This window comes from Rasamsonia byssochlamydoides (assembly GCF_041956645.1).
Source record: "Rasamsonia byssochlamydoides strain NRRL 3658 unplaced genomic scaffold VTN77scaffold_9, whole genome shotgun sequence".
Taxonomy (NCBI): Eukaryota; Fungi; Ascomycota; class Eurotiomycetes; order Eurotiales; family Trichocomaceae; genus Rasamsonia; species Rasamsonia byssochlamydoides.
Genome location: NW_027192392.1, coordinates 374,408 through 397,503, shown reverse-complemented (window position 1 = coordinate 397,503; position 23,096 = coordinate 374,408). Strand labels below are relative to the sequence as shown.

Genomic DNA, 23,096 nt, shown 5'->3' with positions numbered 1-23,096 from the left:
ATACCCGAGCTATGAAATCTCAGGAAGGCCACAGATTGATAATCTACTCATCGAACCATATTCCAACACTGGCTTCTGAGAGTATAGCGGGAGAGATTTAATAATAACCTGCAAAGGTACTCTCACAGGATAGTTATATGAGATCATTACTGACAGTACAGGTTATAAGAAGCAGCTACCAGTTCAATAGAATAGATCACAGACAACTATGATATGCTGCAAAGACGGGGAAAGAAATATACTGCATTAGAGCAATCCGAAGGCCAAGCTGATAGACACGGACAAAACAACTCAGAAAACAGTGAGTTTCACGCTTGAACGACTGTACACCTCCCCCCTCTTCCCCCTCCCTCCTCCTTCCCTTCCCCCGCTTGCAGATTGATGGAATTTATCGAATTCTCATGATGTCCACAACCCTTTGCCACCCAGCCAGCCTTGAAGCAGCATTCTTTTTGATATGACTGCTAACCTGGTGTCCCTCTGTAGCAAGATACTATTGAGATTGATATGACTGTTATGACTGTCTAAGATCAAGAGACAGTAGGCTCATCCTGCTTTCTACTTCATATAGCAGTCAAATCTGTGCTGAAGCCAGCTTAAACCCAGCACTTTATAACTCTACCTATTTTCAGAGCTGGCAAAGAACACTACCTCTTTAGAATGGTCAAAATCCTCAAGCCATAAATCCTGCAAGTCATTTGAATCCCCTTTATAGATAAGAGCTGGCAAGAGGTGTGAATAATCTACACATATGGCAGCACCATCAGCTTGATGAACTCTTAGTTCCCATCTTAACTAGCTCCAATCAATTTCCTGTACCAGAGGACATCCTGGGAGACAATTCACTTAGTAGAGCAAGAAAGGCCAATCTGGAATCCTTTTTTGTCAAAATTATAAATATTTGAGGGACTGACATTGTATTTTTCAATCTCCTCCCAGAGCTAGTTTGATTCTATCAGTAAATGCTGACTCTGTGCTCTTTTATCACATATCGCCTTTGTCCTGCTAGACTTATGAAGATGCCTTCTCTCTCCTTCCTTACCAGCATGGTTCACCTGGCTAGATTTACTATTAGAGGAATCATATAACTACTAAGAGCAGACTTAGGTTGAAATTCCTCCTGTAGTGTCTTGCCTCCCTATCTGCTTTAATGAATTTTTTGGGCATCTTGAGAAGTAGCAGTGGTAGGTTGAGCAATGGTGATACCAGAAACAACAATAACTTACATAGACAAGGTTTTAACTGGTTTTTAGGAGAATCAGGATCCATAGTGTGATCAGGCACCATAGGAATGATGATAAGGGGAGAAGGGGAAAAAAAAGGAAGGGAGGGAGAGAGAGAGAGAGCAGAATAGCTAGACTGATGATGCCACTAGTGGTACTACTGTCTCTCTAGAAGAATCACCTGTTGAGCCCTCTATTGTGTAAAACTGACTGTAATAGAAGTAATGGAAGATTAGGGTGAGCAATAGCAAGGGTGATTCGTGACTACCTGAGGAGGGTGACTGGCGGGGGCAGGTGAGTGGTGTACTGAAGAGGATATAGGGAGCAGTGGAGGTGAGGCAAAGGCAGCGGGCTGCGCGTGCTAATCCGGAAAGACACAACGTCAGATCTCTGGATAGCTACCTAGGTAATTATTCGCATTTACATCACGACCATAAGTTCATTTCTCTTGGAAGTTACGGAGACTACTGACTGACTTCTGCTGAGAAACCTTGGAGAGATTATTGTCCGGTGGTTGGAGCAAGGGCAACTGCGGGCCGCTTCGCTTCTCCATGTGTTCGTCGGGTAGGCAAAGCCAATTCATTCATCTTGCCCAATCCATCAGTCAACAAACATTGAACGAGCCCTGACAAATACCATCCCGACGTCCCCCTCTCCTCCACTGCCATCAGCACAACATACCTCGACTCAGACATTCTCGTCCATCTTTCTTGGCGTGACAATTTACCAAAGAGACCAGACGTCATATTGCTGTCCATCGCCGCGTCTAGCGTGCCGTTGTTGCGGCGTCAGTCTAATCGAGAAATCGTGCGCTAATTAATTTGATCCATCGGGGCACGTCCCCGTTGCTGGCTCTTCCTCTCCGCCTTGCAACCTCCTGACAAATTCCCTCCTCCGCTTGCCTTCGGTGCACATTTGCGACTCTCTCCAAAGCACCTTCCCTCGACGGCCTCCTCCTCAGCGGGTGCCTTACCTCGCAAGAGGCAGCTTCGTGATACTCGGGGTAAGTGCTCCTTCTTTCCTCCCTTTGTTGTTGTTTACATGGCCAGGGCAGCACTGCTATTCCCCCCGCCTGCTGCGGAGGATGAGGTCTCTCTCTCTCTTCTCCAACTCAAGTGCAGCATCACCGTGGCTGTTCTTTGCCTGTCAAACTTGCATCTTGTTCAATGCAAAAAAGCTTCTGTGATCACTCCAGCTAACACCGCAATCATGTCCGCTCCCAGAATCTTGACCCCGCTCCAATTCGTCCTCTTCCTCTTCAGCATTGCTGTCTCTGTTGACCCGATCAGATTCGCTACCAACTTTACTACGCTTGTCGCCTGCTACGTTTTCTTCTATGAGGGTGCATGCGCGCTGAATATCAAGGAATCCGAGGAACCTGAGAAGCCCGAGGGACCTAAGGAACTTGAGGAAGCTGAGGAACTCGAGGAACTCGAGGAACCAGAGGGTACTATGATGGAGTCCAAAGCGACGGATGCGCTGGCCGTCTTGAAGAATACCAATGCCTCAATCGACTCCAAGGTCGCCGCTCTCACATCCCTCAAGTCCGACATCAAACAAAAGAATGTCCCCGAAGGCGCCATAGCGCCCATCTTTGAGAGTCTGCGTCTGGCCATCGCCGCGCAGCATTCGTCCCTCTCCGCCGCCGGCTTTTCAACCCTCAGCCACCTGCTGAAGCGGTTGTACATTCAGGAACACCACCATGCCGTTTCTATCCATTCGCGACAGCTCCATTCACTGTTGTTGGAGCGTCTAGGCGACCACAAGGAGCGCCTTCGCGCCCAGGCTGCGCAAGCCTTTACCGACCTTTGGCCAGCCTCTCCGCAAGAAATCGAGCACCATGTTCTGGAAGTGGCCTTAGTGGGCAAGAACCCACGGGCCAAAGAGATGAGCATGTTCTGGCTGTCCAATGTCAGAAAAGACCCCTATCTTTCTGCATGACACAGTCGACTGACAGATCCGCTTGTAGATGACTAAAGAGCACGGTCTTCTCTTCCGTGCGTATGTGCCTAGTCTGGTCGCCTGTCTCGAAGATGCCGACAGCGGCGTTCGGGAGACGGCCAAGTCAACCGTCATTGAATTATTCCAGTATGCGTCACCTATTTCTTGTCGCACTGCGCTTATTAATGTCTAAAACTAGAAACGCACCGTCGCGCGCGAAATCCGATCTAAAGAAACAACTCGCAGCCCATAATGTGCGGAAGTCCATTGCTACGGCTATTCTTTCTAGCCTTGGTCTTGCGGACCAGGATATGTCATCTTCGTTGAACAGCTCTCGATCAGAGACCCGTCGCCCACCGAGCAGCTTCTCGAACCACCGCCCCGATCCCCCTCGTCCCAATTCAGTCCTCTCCTCGCGCTCGCAGGGTCATGGTGAGACTGGAAAAGATGGTATGCCCCGTCTTCGTTTCAACTATTCTTGCTGGTATGATCTGACTCTCTCTCTCTTTTTTTTTTTTGTTTTCCAGAACCTGAACCGCCAAAACAACGACCGGGAACAGCCAAGGGCGAACCGGCGCGCCCTGGCGGACTATTACACAGCGACAGTGTCGACTCTCTTGCTGCATCTGCTGATGCAACGGCAGAGGGGGAAGGAGAAAAGATCGAGCCTCTGTTTGTCAGTTCAAACCGCGAGCTCGACGAGATTTTCCGAAACATGCTCCCGCATTTTGAGGGAAGGGAGACAGAACAGAACTGGATTCCCCGTGAGAAGTCAATCTTAACCCTGCGGAGACTCACGCGCGGCAATGCACCTCAGGCATATTCGCAGCATTATCTCGCCGGGATTAAGAGTCTGCTCGACGGTATCTTGAAAGTTGTCAACTCTTTGCGGACCACCCTCTCCACCAGTGGCTGTCTCTTGATCCAGGAAATGGCCAGAACATGCGGATCGGGTATTGATAATATGGTGGAAATCATTATGCAAAACCTGATCAAACTGTGCGGCGGAATGAAGAAGATCAGTGCGCAGAATGGCAATGCCACGGTCGATGCGGTCATCGCAAACGTCACCTACACTCCGCGTATTATGCAACACCTCTGGTTTGCCTGCCAGGATAAGAATGTCCAGCCGCGTCTTTATGTTACCGGCTGGCTGAAAACTTTGATCAACAAGCAAGCGCGACACAAGAGCGCTGTAGAGCACGGCGGAGGGCTCGAATTGATTGAAAAATGCATCAAAAAAGGCCTCTCGGATGCCAATCCTGGCGTTCGCGAGAGCATGCGGGGGACGTTCTGGACTTTCCACCAGGTCTGGCCAGACCGAGCAGCTGAGTATGTCGCCAGTTGCCCAAGCCCACCCTTTGATTATCCGTGGTCGCTGACGATATGGATACAGAATCATGTCTACCCTCGATAATAAATCTAAAGCACTGCTGGAAAAAGATCCGGCTAATCCTAACGCTCATTCCTCCTCTCACGCTGATGCCGCGCGATCAGGGTTCTCCAACAGCGCGTCTGCAACGACCGCTCGGCAGACCCTCAAGGAGACAATTGCAGCGCAGAAGAAGCGGCATGCGGAAGCGAAAGATCTCCCCCCTCGCCCTGAATCTGCGCAGTCTTCGTTTGCAGACACCAAACCGACACGCCCGGCAGCTCATCGTACACCAGCAGCGAAGACCACCTCAACCGTTCGCACCGTTCCGACCGGCACACACCTCTCATCTCTATCGTCCGCTCCCGTGCGGCCAGCAATCAAACCTCGCCGGCCAGAGTTGGCTCGGCCTGCGACCGCTGATCCGTATGCTGATCGTGATCGGCGACCACCGAGTGCTGCTTCGCACACCCAGCCTCTGAGTCCCGAGACTAGTCCTGCGAAGGCGAAACGTAAAGTGGCTGCAACACCGGCTGCGAAACCATCCAGCCCTTCACGGCCGAAGTCGAGGCTGGATGCGGCGCCGGTAAGCGCAGCCAAGAACAAACCGAAGAAACTTGATATTTCCACCTTGAAGTCTGGTGAGGCGCGTACGCCTTCGAACCGTCTCCGCAGTAACTCCACTCACGTTCCCCGACCGAACCACCCTGTCGAGGACGATGTCAACCTGGCTGTGCCTCAGGTAGAGGCTCCGGAGATTGATCTCCTTTCTGGGGAGGATCCCGGGGCTCCTGTCGAAGTTCCCGTCGAAGCTGCCCCAGTAACTTACCAGACTGCCAATGTGATTGTCCAGGAGATGTCTGTGGTGGAGGCTACATTACAAGACAAACAGAGCACACCTCTCCGCCATGCGCGGGTCGGCAGTGACGAGTCCGCAATTCCAGGTACCACTCGCGGAGATTCACAAACAGACAACGAAGAACCGAAGGTGGTATCTCCCATTCCGAATGGACGTCAAGACCAGCCGTTCATACCTAGTCCTATTACACGGGAAGTCTCTAATGGAGACAGTCTAAAAGTGTATGAAGACCCTGAACCTCCCGCTTCAACCGATGCGGGGGTTTCTACAAGCGGAAGTCGGTCACCGACTGTCCATTTTCCACCTACAAAATCTTCTGTTTTAGAAGAACTACCAGTGAATGAACCAGTGATCCCGGGTCACCGGGACAACAAACCAGTCCCTGACAGGGCTCATCTCAACGTCCTCTCTCCTGGAGGGGCAGAAAATACTCATCGTCGATGGGGCAAGGTTGAGAGCGTTGAGAAACGAAGGAGCATCAGTCCAAGGTCGAAAGATCCTGCAAAAGCGAGGGAGATGATCGACAAAGGCATCACCAGAATCAGGGCCAAGGCACTTGACGTGCATGGATATCGGAAGTTGCAGGGGCTCATCAAGTATCACGACGCTATTTTCACTGACGAAGCCAAGTATGACGAAATGTTATTGGCTTTACTGGATGCATTGGAGGCTCCTGGCGATGAGAAGCGGTCGAGACCGTTGGATCTGAAGACGCAGATCCTTGTCACCATCCGGCTGATGTTCACTTATAACCGAACATATTTCTCAGCCTACTATCCTCGAGCCATGACGGCTCTCCTCAACACTCGAAAACAGTATGAGCTCACGAACCACATCGTGAGCGGCTTGGAAGAAACAGCAGAAGATATCGTGGCTGCCTGCCGGCCGCCGGACGTGATTGACGCAGTATTGGACTTGATTGAGACGGAGGAACACGACGAGAAGGGCTATCGGGCCATTACAATGGGTATATATGTGCTGACCGGGTTGTTACGCCGGCTGAACAGGAATCGTGTCTACTTGAGCCGGCCGGAGTTGGAGCGGCTCGGCAAGTTTGCGAACAAAAGCCTCACCCAGCCACAACCGGACGTTCGACGTGCCATTACGGAGTTTTGTGTTGAGTTGCATGAGATGGTGAATAACGATGAGATGTTTTGGCGTATGATCGATTCTCCGGTGGGCGATCACCGCAACCTGTTGACCTATTTCATTGCGAAGAAGAAGTCACAAGGTGGTCGGTTGTGATAGCGAACTTATCCTCCTGTTTTTCTTTTTCTTTTTCTTTTTCTTTCTCTTTTTTTTTATTATTATTTTGATACTCTGACAGACTGGCTCTGGACCAGTCTGTGTTTCTGTTTTCTTCCCTGTATTATTGTTACTATTGTAATTGTTTTTTTTTTGTGCCGGATTTAGTGGGGATTTGGTTGCGACCCGGAGTTTTCTCCCAAAAAGGACCTGGCGTAGTTCATGTTCATGGCCGTTGGGAACAGTTTGATACCTCTGTCGTTTGTTGTTTGTTGTTTTCCTGGAACCCAATTTGTTGGCTGGAGTTTGCATCTGTCATTCTTGTACGTACTTTGTTGTGATTCGGTAGTTTGAATAAAAGGTTGACTCAATCATCTACGTCTTCGGTTAAAGTTGGCAAAAGGCGCAATACCAATGAATAATGCATAGGTTGGAATCTTTGAAATGAGTGGAAAGCAGAAGGGCATAAAATATACGTACGTTGATCATAACAGGAAAGAAAAGCATACTCAGATAGAATCAAGCCCTTACCCTGACAAGTATCATTCGGCTGATCAAGTAGCTAATCAAAGAAAGATTTTATGGTTTTTATGATTTCATTTTATTTTATTATAAAGTCCAGAGCAGAGCAGAGCAGAGCAGAGCAGAGCAGACCCTTTTGTTTCTTTCTTTCTTTGTTTCTTTATCCCATCCCTTCTTTTCAATTCCATCAGTGATGCATCCTATCCCGTTATGTATGTACTGACTTAATCAATCAAATCAAATCAACAATTCATATCCACGTCCCTGATGATCAATTGATTGGTTGATCGATCAGTGATTGAGTTGATTGAGTTGATTGAGTTGGTCAGGTTGGTTATCTGCCCGACAGACAGGGTCAGTCCTGACCATGGCAGGAAAAAAAAATGAGGGAAGAGAGAAAGAAAAAGATAATAGAATAATCAAGCCTCTGATTAGGTGATAATAACTATTTAATGAAACCAACTGACCAACCAACCATGGGTTTTTTATGATTTTATGTCTAGACTACAGAGATAGACTCTTTATTTCTTATCAGTTACAGGCACATACATGATCTTCGCATTTATTGCATTCTGTTCAGTCTCTTGATCAATCAATCTATCAAATCAATATTTACATTCCTGATGACTGATCGATCATTCGAGTTGATCCGTCCATCTATCTACCCATCCCATCCCATCCCATCCATTCCGTCTCACTCCGTGCTGTCCTACTCACTCAACTCAATCAACGAAATCAACATACATGTTCCCGACAATCAATCTGTCGATCGATTAATGTGATTGAGTTGAGTTGATCGAGCTGATCCATCCCGCAGATATTCAGATAGAGATAGAATCCTAACCATCCCCTCAATCTCACCCGCGATCTCGTCGATAAATGCTCGAGTCTCAGCTTCGTCCATGACGCCGCCTTCGATGCGGATGCCGAAGCCTAGCGTATCTGTATCATTATCATCAATATCGGTATTGTCGGTATTCGTATTTGTTTTTGTCGTCGTCGAGGGGTCAGAGTCAGAGTCGGGGTTAGGGTTAGGTCCGGGACCGATGTCGATGAAGACGTTTTGGTCTGGGAGGTAGGTTGTTTCGAGACCGGAAACGGATGTTACATCATGTTGTTCATCTTCATCATCTTGCTTGTCTTGTTCTTGTTGTTCTTGCTCGGGGAGTAATATTGTGGACCGCTCTGGCTCTAGCTCTGGTTCTGGTTCTTCCTCTGGGATGAAATCCGTCGGTACGCCGATAGGAAGGGGCGCGAAGAGCGGAGCATATCTGTTAGGTCTTGATGAAGATTCTTCGTGTTGACCTTGACGAGGACCTTGTTGATGATCTTTGCGGCTCATCGTCCTGGTCGTACTCCTCCAGAGCAGGTTGACCCATGTGTTGAACAAGTGTACCTCTACGTTGCCGCCACTGTTGTTATTGTTGTTGTCGCTACGCTCCATCTGGTCCAGGTGATCTGTGCTGCTGGCCGCTGTCTCCCGCCATCGCTGGAGGATCCCTTGCAGCGAGCTCTGCTCGTACGGTACGCGATCTGCAAGCGCAGACTGGATCGAGCGCGCTGAATTGATGATCGTCGCAGCAGCAGCACCACCACCAGTAGTAGAATTGGACAGGCTATGAGAGGAACCTGCTGCTCCTGCAGCAGCAGATGAAAGCACATTTTTCACCGTAAACGGCGTCACATTCAAACACGGACCAGACAGGTTCTCGATCCCCGGGAAAGAAGCCGACCGCCCCGTTTGATATAACCCGAAGGTTGGGCTGTCGACGTGCGTTTTGCGGCCCAGTGCGCGAGCCACCGCGAGGAGGACGACGGACTGCAGACTGAGGCCGTGGGCTCGGCAGGTTTTTTCTGCGGTGGATACGTCTGTAACAGCTTGCCAGGCGCTGACGAATAGATGTTGTTGTCGTTGATGATTATTCTTCTTGGATTTGACTTGTCCATCTCCGCTGTCTTGACGTGATTTGATGATTGTTGAGCTGCTCGATTGCAGAACCGCATCCCAATAAGACCTTGCCTCATCGTCTACCTGACGGAGGGAACGCAAGGCATAATCGACGAAGGAGGGGAAATCCGGATTCGAGGCTTGTTCCGATTCTGCTGCAGCATCACGGTACAACTCCTCCAGCTCGGTGACGAACATCGGCATGGTCCACGCATCATAGGCAGCGTGGTTGATCAAAATAAGTATGCCATCGCCATCACTGGCTCGCAGATGGCGAAGACGCACAGGGGGACGGAACAGGGAAGAAGGATGGCGCGCTTCCTCCCTCGCTTGTGCTTTGGCTGCTTCTGCAATCGCCATCTCTGACGACCTGGTGATGAATTTGAAGGTGCCGTCATCCGGATCTGCCCGTTTGAGCACCACCTGAACCGCTTCAGAAGCCGAGATGGCCGCAAAGCAGGTCCTGAGGATGGGATGTCTCTGACGCAGCCTCGCCCAGGCGTCCTTCAGCCGGTGCGGATCTAGTCTTTTCTTCTCCTCTTCTTCGCCGGAGACGGAATAGCTCCAGGCGGGTTCGAACAAAGTCCGGCCGGATTTGAGCCAGCTGGCGAGATGGTACATCTGTCCGCTCAGACACGGAATGATTGTCTTGACGTCAGTTTCGGAAAGTTGGAGTTGTTTAAGCACAGCCTCTCGCACGCTCTGATCCAAGTGTACCAGGGGCTTCGTCGGATGGCTTTCTTGCGCGGCAGCAGTAGCAGTGGCAGCTGAGATACGCGCGCTGATACCTCGTAAGGTCTGGCCTTTCAGGATGTCAGCAACACCTACTTTCAACCCCTTGGATCGACATATGGCAGCGATGCGGATGGCGGCAATCGAATCCAGGCCGATGCTGTAGATGCTAGTGTTCGGCTTGATGACGTCTACTGACACATTGGCAATCTCAGCGAGGACTTGTTGGATGATCCCTTCGTGAACAGGAGCTTCACTCTCTGGAGAGGGTGACTGCTCAATGGACGGTGATGGCTTGGTCACTTGAAGTGGAAGCCGTTGCAGTCGCTCGGGGACAATCGTCGCGCATCGCGTCGGATGCTCGATGATGTCTTGGAAGGCGTTCTCAAAGTCCTTCAGAACGGTATGGAGTCCGTCAAGCGTCAAGTATTGGCCCTTGCATGAGGATCTGATAACGATGCCGTCGTGAGCGTGCTCGACCTCAACGTTCAGTGTGTGTTCGGCGCTGGAGACAAAGTCTTGCGTTTCATACGGCTCCCAGATAGGTTCAAGTTCATCCGGGACGACGCCTTGATTTGTATCTGCATCCTCCGTCTTTTGGAACACGAAAAGCGCATCAAACAGAGATGCAGAATCGAAGTTGTTCTGCTGCTGCTTCCTCACCGCGTTCTGAATCACTCGCAGCGGCGCATGCTGATATTCTTGGGCGTTGGCATTCGCCTGCTGAATCCGAGCAGCCATGGCCCGGTTGCTGAGGACCTTTGAATCGAAGCAGATCCGTTCCGGCACGGTGTTGAACAACGGTCCAATGGTTCTTTCTACGTCAGGGTCGGGCAGCGAACGACCCGCAACGACATGTCCGAAGACGACGTCGCGTTGGCCGATCAGGCAGGAGAGGACTTTGGCGAATGCCAACAGGGACACTGTTTGGACCGTGACCTCCATCTCTTTGCACCTTTCCACAATCCTCGAGATGTCTAGATCGATTTTTCGCTCGGCGACAAACATTCTGTCAGAAGATGACTCGTCTTGTAGAGGTGGGATGTACGCGATCTGGTATCCGCGTAATTTCCGAGTCCAAAATTCCATCGCTTTCTCTTGCCCCCTGAAGAAGATATCATCGACTATTTCTGAGAAATTGGGTCTTTGAGGAGGTACGAGTCCCCCGTAAGCCAGTGCAACATCGTCAAAGATGAACGGCAAGGAGACTCCATCGTAAAGAGCATGATGCATCACGACGACGAGAAACTTTCCTTCCGCGCCATCGATCACGTAGATCCGTAGAGGAGGGAATTGGAATGCCGCCTCGTCGTGCAAGCTGAGCAATTGTTTCATGTTCGTAGAGATACTGATACTGTTTATCGATTGATCGAGTTCATGCCATTCGAAAGGCGGATTCGCATGAACAGCCCCAATCCAAGAAAAGCCCAGCTCGCTAATCGAGTGAAACGAGGTGCGCAGGATATCGTTTGCACGGACGACCTGGAGGAAAGCAGACTTGAGGGCTGCGATATCGACCGATTCCGACAGTCGGACGATGTGCGGATGGACGTACATAGCACCACCTGCTGCAAGTGTCTGGGTGATCATGCCTGATTGTAGAGGGGTGCACCTGAAGAGTTTTGTGATGGAGTCGCCCGGGCCTAGAAGAGGGATCTTTGACCGGTACGCTTCCGGCGTCTTTCCTTCATTTTCTTCGACCGAGCTATTCGTATGCGGTTCTTTGGTAGAGATCTCATCAATTCGAGCAGCAAGTGCCCCGACACAGGAGAAACGCATGACATCCGATGATGAAACACGCAGTCCAGCTTCGCGAAGCTTACGCGCGAATTGGATGGCAGTCACTGAATCAATCCCCAGACCAAGGAAAGACGCGGACTTGGAAACATCATCGATCTGCAGGCCGCAGAAGCTGGTGACAAGCTGGCAAACTTTCATCTCTGTCTCTGACCAAGACGCATCATTCCACGGAGATGATAGTTTTGCTTCTCTAAGGGCCTTCTCAGATGTGGAGAGGTTGAAGCTATCCAGGGAAATGTCTTCACCCATAACCACGCTCGACAGGATAACGTCCATCTTCTCGAGGAAGTTTTCCACATCATGAGAGCTGCCGAATGAAGTCGTGTATCCGCAATGTATGTGCAGCGAATCCCTGCCGTAGTCCGCCTCTGCTTCAACAGCAAATGGGTAGTCGGCCGGCATGTGACTGTCCACTTCTTTCCACAGATCGTGAGTCTGAGCCTTCGCAGTGCGAACGTAAGAGAACAGACAGTCGAATAGCGGCGCTTCAGATTTCAGCCAACGCTGGATGTGTCTCAGGGGCGTGTGCTGGAACTCGAGCGATCGAACGATATTGTCTCTGACCGTGTTTATCACCTCTCTCACAGTCGTGAGGCCCTTTGTCTGCAGCCGCGCGGGTATCGTAGTGATACATGGTAAGAGGACGGAATCTGCTCCTGATACGGGAACGGCTCTTCCTGAAAGCACAGTGCCATACGTGATATCAGACGCGTCTGCCATGTCAGCCAAAAGCAGTGCAAATATGGCCAGTACCAGCGACGGTGCGGTTGTCTGAAGACTCGCGGAGCAGCGCTCTAGATCAGAGAGTTTGGCTGCGAGCGTTCTGTGCACAACTATTGCCTCTTCAGCCAGGTGATCCTCCTCCCTGCTCCTGAATAGGGTGGGCTGACAGCCTTCGAAAAGCCGGGTCCAGAACTCCTTCAATTTTTCCACGCTCTGAGCGTAAATGTACTCCAAGAAAGCGGACGGCGAGCCCCTGTGTGGAACATCTTCACCCCTGTAACGCTTTGCAACTTCTTCCAGGAGCAGGGACAAGGACTCGCCATCATACAGAGAATGATGCATCGCGATAGTGAGGGTCTGATGCCGACTGCTCCCTGCTGTGCTGACCCGAAATCGTATCGGAGGAACCGTGGCTATATCTTCGATGATCTGTCGCGCCACTTCTGTTCGGTACGAGCTGGACCTGTGAAGTGACATGCTGGGATCGTCTTCCTCCCACCTGATCTGATGGGCGTCTGGACGAAACACAACTTGCACTATCTGCTCGCCCAGCGACGCAAAGGCCGTCCGCAGGATCTCGTTCTGTCGCGCTGTCTCTTCCCATGCACTTCGTAAACGCGCGACATCAATGTCCGCGCTAAGCTCCAGGACAATGTGGTTAACGTAGAGCTGTCCTCCCTCCTCATTGATAGAGCGAGCTACCAGGCCTTCCTGCAGGGGGAGACAGGGCCGCACTGACGATACCGACGAAATGTCTATCCCCTTCGGTGGCTCTGCGCGAAATTGGGCATCCAATCTGTCCAGCATCCGGCGAACTTCCGAATTCTGATCTGTTTTATTACCCGCTTCTGTGCTTCGTGGCAAGCGCGCGAGCTGTTCAATGACAGGGTTGTTCATAACCGATGCCACTGTGGCGTCGTAGCCCAGCTTCTTGAGCTCCACCGACAGGTTGATTGCGCTTAAGCTGTCCAGACCGATCTCAAATATATTTGTTGCATGACCCAACATCGATCGATCAGTGGGGATAACAGCGAGGATTGCATCAACAACAGCCTCTTCTGCCGAAGTGAGCGGACGGTTAATCCTGAGTGTAGCAGCAGCAGTGTTTTGACTCGTTGAATCGCTGCTGCTTTGAACGAGCGTCGACAGCGGGATGCTGGCGAACACAGCTTGAAGCTGCTTAATATCCGCTTTCCCAGACATCGGCGCCAGTGGCACGTAAGAGATAGGGAGGACGACTTCCGGAACCATGTACGCAGGAAGCTTCTTTCTGCAGGCATCTTGGAGCTCTCTTCCCAATGTCCAGAAATCCGTCTCTAGGAAAGAGACACTGCCGTCTTTCCCCTCCGAACGAGAGCCAGAACGTGCAACGAAGGAGACTAGCTGGACCCTTGCAATGCTTGGATGCTTGGCGATCATGGTAACGACGTCAATTGCCAGACTGGAAGACGAACGGATGACTTCAGAAACCTCGCCGAGTTCGAGACGTTGGCCTCTGATTTTGGTCTGGTCGTCGCCGCGACCGAGGTACTCGAGGGAGTCATCGGCCATCAAGCGCACAATATCGCCTGTGCGATACATTCGCTGGCCGAAGAAGTTATCGACAAAACCAGCCACATCGGGCCTGTTATGATAGCCCTTCGCAACAAGATCCCCAGTGAAGCAGAGCTCACCTGCTTGGCCGCGAAGTGTGTAGATCTCGGTACCTGGGACAAGGACGTGTGCCACACACGAGCCTAGGGGTCGACCGATGTTTCTCAGGTTAGTCTCGCTGCCAACGAGCGCAGAGCTGCAGCCGATAGTCACCTCTGTCGGACCATACGCATTCACAAGCGCAACACTCGGCGATGCACCCCAGGTGTCCAAGACTCTCTGACTGATCTTTTCGCCTCCGACGCTGAGATATCTCAGTCGAGGACACTGTTCCGGGACAATATTTGCTTGGTCCAGCAGTGACGGAACGAAACTTGCATGGGTGATCTCCAACTTGGTCAGGGCCAGATGCAGGTCGTCAAGGAGCATCGTTCTAGGCCCCGTCACGGTAGCAAGGCCATGGCGCCAGGCCAGGAATATCTCTGCTATATGGACGTCGAACGCTCGGCTAGCGAGCGCCAAGTACTTCCCGCTACCTCCTAGCTGTTTCGTTGCAGGAGCTACACGACAGATGAATTCCGACTGAGCTTCAACGAAGGCAGACAGATTGCCTCTGGTGACGAGCACACCTTTTGGTTTGCCGGTGGAACCAGAGGTATAAAGCAGGTAGGAGACATCTTCTGGGGCTGCCAAAGCATCCTTCCTTATGGATGACATCTTCATCAGAGACCCCTGGAATTCAGGACCATCAATAAGGACAAGCTTGCAACTGTCCGGAATATCAACGAACGTGCTGGCCAAGCTGGCTTCAGTAAAAATAAGCGGACAGTCTCCATCCGCGACCAAGAACGCCTTCCTATCATTAGGAAGAGCCTCGTCGATCGGCAAGTAGGTATTCCCAGACTTGAATATTCCCGCTATGATGGGATAGGAAGCGAGGGTGCGACCGGCGCAGAGAGCGATTATACGCTTCTCTATACCGAGCGAGGCAATATACGCCGCGACTTGATTCGCGGTTGCATCTAATGCCCCATAACTCATGGATTCTTTGTCGACGTTGTCGACATCTATCGCATTCACGATCTCCACTGCAGTCCACTCCGGATGGCTTTCTGCATAATACTCCAGCCAGAAGGTCGGGCTCTTGAAAACAGCACCTGCAACGTCTTGGCTCACAGTCGGGGTGGAGATGGATGTTAATTCCGTTGGGATGTATTTTACGAGTTCTGTTGCTGGTTCATCAGGATGCTCCAACATGGCGGTAACGAAGGCATCTATCTGTCGGACAAAGAGAGACAGATGCTCCCTGTCCATAACACTCTTCTCACAGGAGATATTCAGGACCAAAGTGTTCTCTGAATGATAAACATTGAGAGCCATCAAATGTTCCACGTTCAGACCGATGGGGTCATCGAGCTCGGACCACAGCCTCGGACAGGAGGAGGACGGTTGACGGTTCTCCTCGTTCAGCGGGTGGAAGGTAAACAATCCCGGATACAGTGCCTGGCCGCGAGGGCGCATGAGTATTTTTCGGACCTGGCGCGGATGGATATGGCGATGCTTCCACGACTCGACAGACAACCGCTGTTGTTCGGCAATCAACTCTCGAGCGGTTCCTTTCAATTTGAATGGCACAGGAACGACGGATATCAACGGCCCCATCACATCTTCCAGTGTCGAGTCCAGGACACGATCGGAAAGGGTTTCGCCAAAGACAGTAGCCGGAGCTCCCAGGTAGCTCAGTGTGACGCAGGCCCAGGCCGTTCGGAGTATAGAGGTAAAGGAAGATACGCCAAGTTGATATGCTGTTGACTGCAGCTGTGTCACAGGAACCGTCAAGACAAGTTCCTCAGATATAAACCCGCGCGCGGAGTCAGTCCCTCCTCGTCTTCTGGTAAGATCGGGCCAAGAAGGAACGTCGAGTGCCGAGAATTCTCGAAGCTCCTCCTCCCAAAACGCAACAGTCTTGCCGTCCTCTTCAGCAGGGGGAATAATCAGCGAGAATGCATCCTGAATCTGGTTTCTCCGGGGCGGGTTCAAACTATTATAAGCCGATTGAACGTCCTTGAAAATGAAATCGAGCGAGGGCCCATCATGGATGGCGTGATGGATGGTGACAACCATTGTTCGTTGATCTCCCTTATCAAAGATTGAAATAGCCCAGGGCGGGTGACGGAAATAGCTGTTTTGGTGGTTCTCCATGACGCGCGAGATCCTCGAGTGTAATACTCCCGTGAACTCCTCTTCTTGACATTGATAGACCTCCCAATCGAGTCTCGGCTGAGCGTAAATCAACTGCAAGACCGAAAAGCCTAGATTTCCAGTAGTACTGCCATCTCTGACGATCTCAGCGACAGGAATAAACCCAGCTCGGAGCGCCTCGTTGCTCTCAGCCACGCGCAACCACGCCATTTGCAACCGTCCTAGGTCAACGTCGCTGTCAAGGGAGAAGAAATGATTGCTCCAGTACATATTTGGAGCAGTCCCCATGGTTTCACTAAGAAGGCTCTCCTGGATTGGAGTTGCCCGGGTCACGGTAAACGGCTCCCTCACTCTGGAAGCAACTGCTTCGTGCCACTCTTGATCGAACTGCTCCGACAGAGACCTGCTCATCTGGGGGGCCTTCTCCTTCTTCTTTCTAGAGGACATCGCGATGGATAGAAGATCCTGCACGCTCTGGCAGTGGAGAACATCGATTACAGACACTTGGTGGTGACCAGACTGGTTGAGCCTTGACGCAAGTCTGATGGCGCGAATCGAGTCAATGCCCAGCGAGGAAAGCTTATTTGACCTCTTGATCGCCGAAAGAGGAAGGCCTACGAGCGCAGCAATGGTTTCCATAACGAAGCTCTCCTCTGGATCACTTGGCGAACCTCCTATCTCGGTGGCATCTGATCCTGAGGGGCTGACCTTGCTCTCCCATTCCTCAATATCAACAGAAGCATACGCATTGCGGAGCGCCACACGGTCCGTTTTCGCAGATTGCGTCTTTGGGATTTCTCTCACAACCAGGTAAACCGATGGGAGCATGTGGTCTGGCAAGGTTGCGAGGGCCTTCTGCATGGCGGCACGGGCGATCTCAACAGCGCGCTCATTGCAGAGCACCAATTCATCCGGCTCCTGGTCTGATACCGCGCTGGGAGCCGCCAGAAAAGCAACAACGACCTCTGCGGGCCGGTCTGGCCGGTTGAGAATCACCGTCTCGACCTGCTCAACCAGGCTGTTGCAGCTTCTAATGGAAAAGCTTATCTCACTCAGCTCGACTCGAATGCCTCCCAGCTTGACAAGATCATCGGTGCGGCTTATATACTCGAGAGAGCCGTCAGAGAGCATTCGAACGACATCTCCTGTGTAATAGAGCACCTGGGAGACCTCCTCATTCCAGACGAATTTAGATCGCGTTGTCTCTTCCTGGTTGAGATAGCCATCTGACAGCTGTGGTCCACCCAGCGCGAGCTCTCCCACGGCATTCTTCATGACGACGTGTCTTTTATCATCGGTCACAAAGACGGAAACGCTATCGAGCGGCCACCCAATATTAGCGCTTTTAACGTTTCTGTGCTCGTTCCCAAACTCCCTAACGGTGGAGACAACAGTCACTTCAGCCGGGCCATACGTGTTAAACGCCTGCGTATCAACGCCCCAATCATCCGCGACCGACTGTGGCAGTTTCTCGCCGATCATGGTGACGACTTTCAGCGTCTCACAGGATTTCCTCGGGATACCAGCGGCAAAAGCCGGCGTCAAGTGAGCATGGGTCGCACAGGTCAAATTGGCTAGCTCTGCGAAACACCCCAGCATTATCTCTCGCGTGGCAGATATCAAAGTGCCGCCTAACCCCCAGGTGTAGAAGATATCTTGGACCGATACGTCGAAGGTGTACTGCGAGAATTGTAGACAGCGGACAACGCCGCCGGGGACATCCGCGGGAATGGTCCTTTGGAGCGAGTGCATACTTGACACTGCCGCAGAGTGCTTTATTGGTACACCTTTCGGCGCGCCAGTCGTTCCGCTTGTCCAGATTAGATAGGCGGTATCGTGAGGAGTCGCTATATTGCGAGAATGGCTTCTCTTTGGGGAAATTTCTTCACCGGACCAAACGTTCACTAACTTGGTAACATCGAGAACGTCAATTTCCTCGGGAACAGCGTTGCTATGTTGGACGGAGTCCGCACTAGACACTAATAACACTCTTGCGCCAGTTCTAGCGATTAGATCACGGCGGCGTTGCGGAGGGGAGAACGTATCGATCGGACACCAAGCACCGCCCGCTTTCAGGATACCGAGAATGGCGACGTACATTGCCGGTGATTTCTCGATGCAGATGGGCACTGTCGAATTCTGCAAAGACTCATAGCGCTGAATGAGCTGATCTGCAAGAGAATCCGCCTTCGCGTTCAGCGTGCCGTAGCTCCACTCGATGTTGCCAGGGTGAGTAGGATCTTCGAGGTCGGTCTTGAAGATCAGAGCCACATCCTCCGGCCTAGTTGCGGCATGTCTTTCGAATTGCGTATGCAGCAGATATCCCTGAGAGCATTCCTCAGGAGATGCAGACACTGGGTTTGCAATCGATTTCAAGCTTTGACTGGTCATGCATGGAGCATCCTGGAAATCCGCGTCGGGATGTTCCAGAATGAAATCGACAATGTCGCTCATCTGGCGCAGCATCAACTGTGCCGAATCCTTCTCGAGCTTTGACCCGTTGAAGGTTGATCTTAGGGTCAGCGACCCATCAGCAACAACAGGCCACACTTCGACCATGACAGCAAAGTCGTTCGCCATGGGTGGATGTTCAACAGAGCTCCAAAGCGTGCTGTAGTCGCTGCCAGCGTTGAAGTCTTGGAATGCTAGAAGGGTATCGTAGGGCAGCTGCCCGTTCTCTGTGACCAAAGAACCAAGGCGCGGTTGAAGATATGCCAGCGACTTTGCGTTCAGCGACGTGAGGTGCCGTGTCAGTGATGTATTGGATAAAATGCCCCTGGGATCTCTTTTGACTTTGTTCAGGGCAAGTCGTAGAGGGACGGTAGTGAACGTGGGCCCGATACATGCTTCTGAATCGACATCAAATCGTCCCGACACTACACTGCCGATGATGATATCCTGCTCAGGGGTTCCGGTGTAAGAAAGAAGGACAGAGCCCCAAGCTGCCTGCAGCACGGAGAGCGGAGTGCACCCCATGCTCCTAGACCTCTTCTTTAGCATGTCGTAACTTGTACCAGCTGCGATTTCGACGGCATCAAAGACATCCTTCTCTGGTGATCTGTAAGGCGTAACAGAGGGAAACGAAACGGGTGAGTGTTTTCTTAAGTGGTCGTTCCAGAATCGTGAAGTGGCTTCGTGATCTGCAGTAAAGTGATGCTTGACGATATGCTCGAGAGATGTCCGGTGTCCGCGTGACCGTCCGTCATACTCTGCAGAGACGTCTTCGAGAAGCAGCTGCAGGGAACCACCATCAAAGATGCCATGAAACATACTCAGAATCAAAGCTGAGCCACTGCCGAAATCAACGAGAGACATTCTCCACGGTGGTGTATTCAAAGTTATAGCGTCTTCTGCTTCAGAGAGAGCCAGATTAATCAGATCCTCCTTTGACAGGAGACCGCTGGACTCGCTGGAGTATAATTTCCATTCTGGGTTAGGAGTGGCATCCCGCGCGAGGATGCACTGCGCGAACGGCGCCATATCGTCGTCTAACCAGCAGAAGACCGTGCGGAAAGAATCATAACCAGCTATCACTGCATCCCAAGATTTCCTCAGGCGCTCCGCATCCACATCCTGTCTGAGATGGATGACAGAATGATAGATGTATGCAGGTTTGGAGTTGTTCGATTTGGATGAACGACGGAGGAAGCTGGCCAACATGCCGGATTGGGTCGCCGTCGTTGGAAGGACGCTTTGTATTGCGCTGGGATCGAGATGTAATCTCTGAGCACAGATCTGGCGATTGCGGCGATCAAACTCTCGCAAAGCATCCTGCAATGTTAGCAAGGACTGGCTCTGTTGAGAGTTATCGGAGCAAGCAGCAAGGACGTTGTCTTTGTCTTTGCCTTTGCTCCCAATGATCGCCGACAGCAGTCCGCTCGGCGTCCCTGCGCCGAGTACGTCGCTCACAGAGAGGTGGTTCACGCCATTCTCCCTTAGGTGCTGAAGCAGACGCATTGCTCCCAAACTGTCTATGCCGAGAGAGAACAGGCTCGTCGACGGTTGGATTGCCATTGCATCATTGTCTGTAGTCTTCGCTATGGCTTCTAACAGAAGCTGCCGCATTGTGGGATCCTCGAGCCCTGCAGCGTCCCAATCTCTCGGTGCCTCTTGTGGAGTTGCGCAACCATTTTCAATCGTGAATATATCGTCCTTCTGAATTGTCTTCAACATTGCCGATATAGCTCTTCGATCAACTTTCCCAGAGCTAGAGCGAGGAAGAGACTCCAAGAAAACAAAAGAAGACGGACACATATAGGACGGCAGGTGCCGCGCTGCTACTTCGCGACATTCCTTGACTAATTTTTCTCTGGAGGCCTCCCCGTTGCTGTGGTCTGCCACGACACAAGCAACAAGTTGCTCACTGCCTTGCTTGTCCTGGTCTCGCTGTACGACAATCACCACGATTTCTATAATCCCCCTCACAATGGCCAGAACGGACTCGATTTCCCCAAGTTCCAGTCTTTTACCGCTGATTTTGACCTGGTCGGAAGTAATTCGGCCTAGGAATTCCAGGACCTGTTGTCCTTGACCGTCCCAGACGATCCGCGCCATGTCTCCAGTCCGGTAGATGGGACCATATTCGGGACTAAAGACAAACGCTCGTGCGGTCTCTTCTGGCCGATTCAGATACCCTTTGCTCACTTGAGGACCGCCAATGGCGAGTTCGCCACACATCCCGGCAGGGACAGGCTGTGGACTTCTCCGATCTGGATCTAGAACGAACATCGAACAAGTCGGCAGTGGTCTCCCGATGATCGAGCCTCGGGTGGCCTGATCAACCGGTGCATTAAATGTGCAGTTTATTGCCCCTTCTGTAGGTCCGTAAGCATTGACTAGCATCGTGGAACGTGCGTCCTCTGAATCTGTGGTTCCGTTGAGAGCCGAGGGTAATGCGAAATTCTCTATGACAGTCCGATTGAGCTTCTCGCCCATCGTCCAAAGATAACGAAGTGTGTCGAGCCGAGACGGTCGCAGTAATGCCGCTAAACTCGGCGTTGCCATCATTACCGATGCTCTGGTTTCGTTTATGGTCGCCTCCAAGTCTGTTAGGGTCAAATCTCGACTTGCAGAGCAGAGGGTCGCGCCGCAGCTGAAGGTGACGAAAATCTCCATAAGGGATGGGTCGAATGTAGGAGAAGCGAACTGAAACCAGCGAAAGGAGCCGTCAGAATCACGCGGCAGGGGGATGGAGGTGGCATGCGAGTTGATGGAACAGGTAGCAGCCAAGTGGGTGACCTGCACGCCTTTCGGCTTGCCCGTAGAGCCACTTGTGAAAATCAAATATGCAATATCATCCTCGAGTTTGGAGTGATATATAGAGCTGTAGGAGAGAGCATCTTGTTTGTAGTCGAATGCATCTTGTCGTTCTGCGGCACGACTGACGCTGAGGGATTTCCATTTCGATATCTCTGCAACATTCAACCAGGCCGGCGTCGACTGGTGTTCGGCGTTCTTGTACCAAGGTTCTATTGAAGAGTGAGGAGTTCGACCCAGAATAACAGGCGAGCCGATATCGTCGAGTATTTCCTGCACTCTTCGCTGCGGTGCATCCTGAGGAATAGGACAGAAAGCATAACCAGCCTTGAGCACACCAAGATACGAAATGTACAACTCAGGTGAAGTGGACATGTGAACGGGAATGATCCGCGACCAGTTTGTTAGATCTTTCCTTTCTTCCAGAGTCGCTCTCAGATGGAGAGCTACACGTGTGGCTGCAGCATTCAAATCAGCATAGGTGAGGATACTGTGTTCTGCTGGCTTGTTTGAAGACGGGAGACTGTGAACAAAATCCAATGCCACAGCATCGGGTTTTGCGTGAGCCCAGAATTCGAAAGCGGCATGGAGAAGAGACGGTCCAGACGCCTGGCCTAACTCATGCTCTAGTGGAGGCGGCTTTATCAAAGGCGGAAAATTTAGAATAGAGAGCTGTGGCATATTCTCTCCTCCGTTTTCGTCAGCGAATCTCAAATCTGCAGACGACTCTTTCAAAAAAGAGGCGGCTGTTCTCAATATCTGATTCAAAGCATCTTCCGGGATCAACCGGTTTGAGCAAGTGATTGACATTTTCAGCGTGCGCGTTGTCGAATTAATCAAGAGTTGCAGCAGAAAGCCCTAGTTAGCTGTTAGCAATGAAGTAAAATCTGAGGCATTCTTCCTGCTTACATCTCTTGCCACGATCGAGATGGAACTGTGCTCGCCATTCTCAGGCGGAGCATCTATACTCAATTCAAGACCAAACTGAGTGTCGTCCTCCACGCAAGAATTGAAATCACATTCACGGATCTTGCATGGACGTGAAGCCCTCGAGGAAGCCTCTTCTTCCTTCTCGGGCTTTGCGATTGACGCACACACAATCCTACGTCGTGTTTCCAATGAATTTCCAGTCTGCAGAACTGCAAAAGCGACATCTTCGAGGCCAGTGAATGCGGGAATGAAGCGCGCATATCCTTGAATAATATCGTCCAGGAGGATTGAAAGATCTGCCTGGTATATGAATTCTATTACTGGACTTGAATGGTGATGACTGCCGGCAGCTTCGACTGCATAGTGGTCGACTGTGTCTACCGAAGGCACTTTTGTCACTGGTATATTATCAACGTGGATGAGCTTGCTGTGGCCATTTGTCTGTAATCCCGTGGCTTGATCATGATTGGCAGCTTCTTGAGGCCCATCATTCAGCGCAATTGTCCCTGCCATTGTAGAACAGTTCTATCGAAAGGGAAGGAAAAGGTCCTTTGACATCAATCCTCTCAAGATGCAAAACAGTCACGAACTGGAGAAGAGAGAAGACACCTCATTCAATAGCTACCAGTTCCTGCATGAAGCTCAGCCGCCTGCATCGGAGCTCCTAGATCCACATGAGATGGAAAATGTCTGATCACTTCTTAGACACCGTAAAGGCGCAAGATGCAAGAGTGCTAAGATCGGTAGCGC

At 51.3% G+C, this 23,096-nt stretch overlaps 2 protein-coding genes across 2 annotated transcripts; one reads left to right on the top strand and one right to left on the bottom strand.

Moving 5' to 3' along the window:
- Positions 1 to 2,432: 2,432 nt before the first annotated feature.
- On the top strand, positions 2,433 to 6,640 carry VTN77DRAFT_9559 (uncharacterized protein; the record flags this gene model as incomplete). Its single annotated transcript, XM_069426179.1, has 5 exons — positions 2,433 to 3,134; positions 3,193 to 3,311; positions 3,364 to 3,614; positions 3,692 to 4,496; positions 4,561 to 6,640. The coding sequence occupies 5 exons, from the start codon at positions 2,433 to 2,435 to the stop codon at positions 6,638 to 6,640; spliced, it is 3,957 nt and encodes a 1,318-aa protein (XP_069280681.1).
- Positions 6,641 to 7,919: 1,279 nt separating this feature from the next.
- VTN77DRAFT_9558 (uncharacterized protein) lies at positions 7,920 to 22,859 on the bottom strand (the record flags this gene model as incomplete). Its single annotated transcript, XM_069426178.1, has 2 exons — positions 7,920 to 22,274; positions 22,326 to 22,859. 2 exons carry the CDS (start codon positions 22,857 to 22,859, stop codon positions 7,920 to 7,922), a joined length of 14,889 nt encoding a protein of 4,962 aa, XP_069280680.1.
- Positions 22,860 to 23,096: the final 237 nt, after the last annotated feature.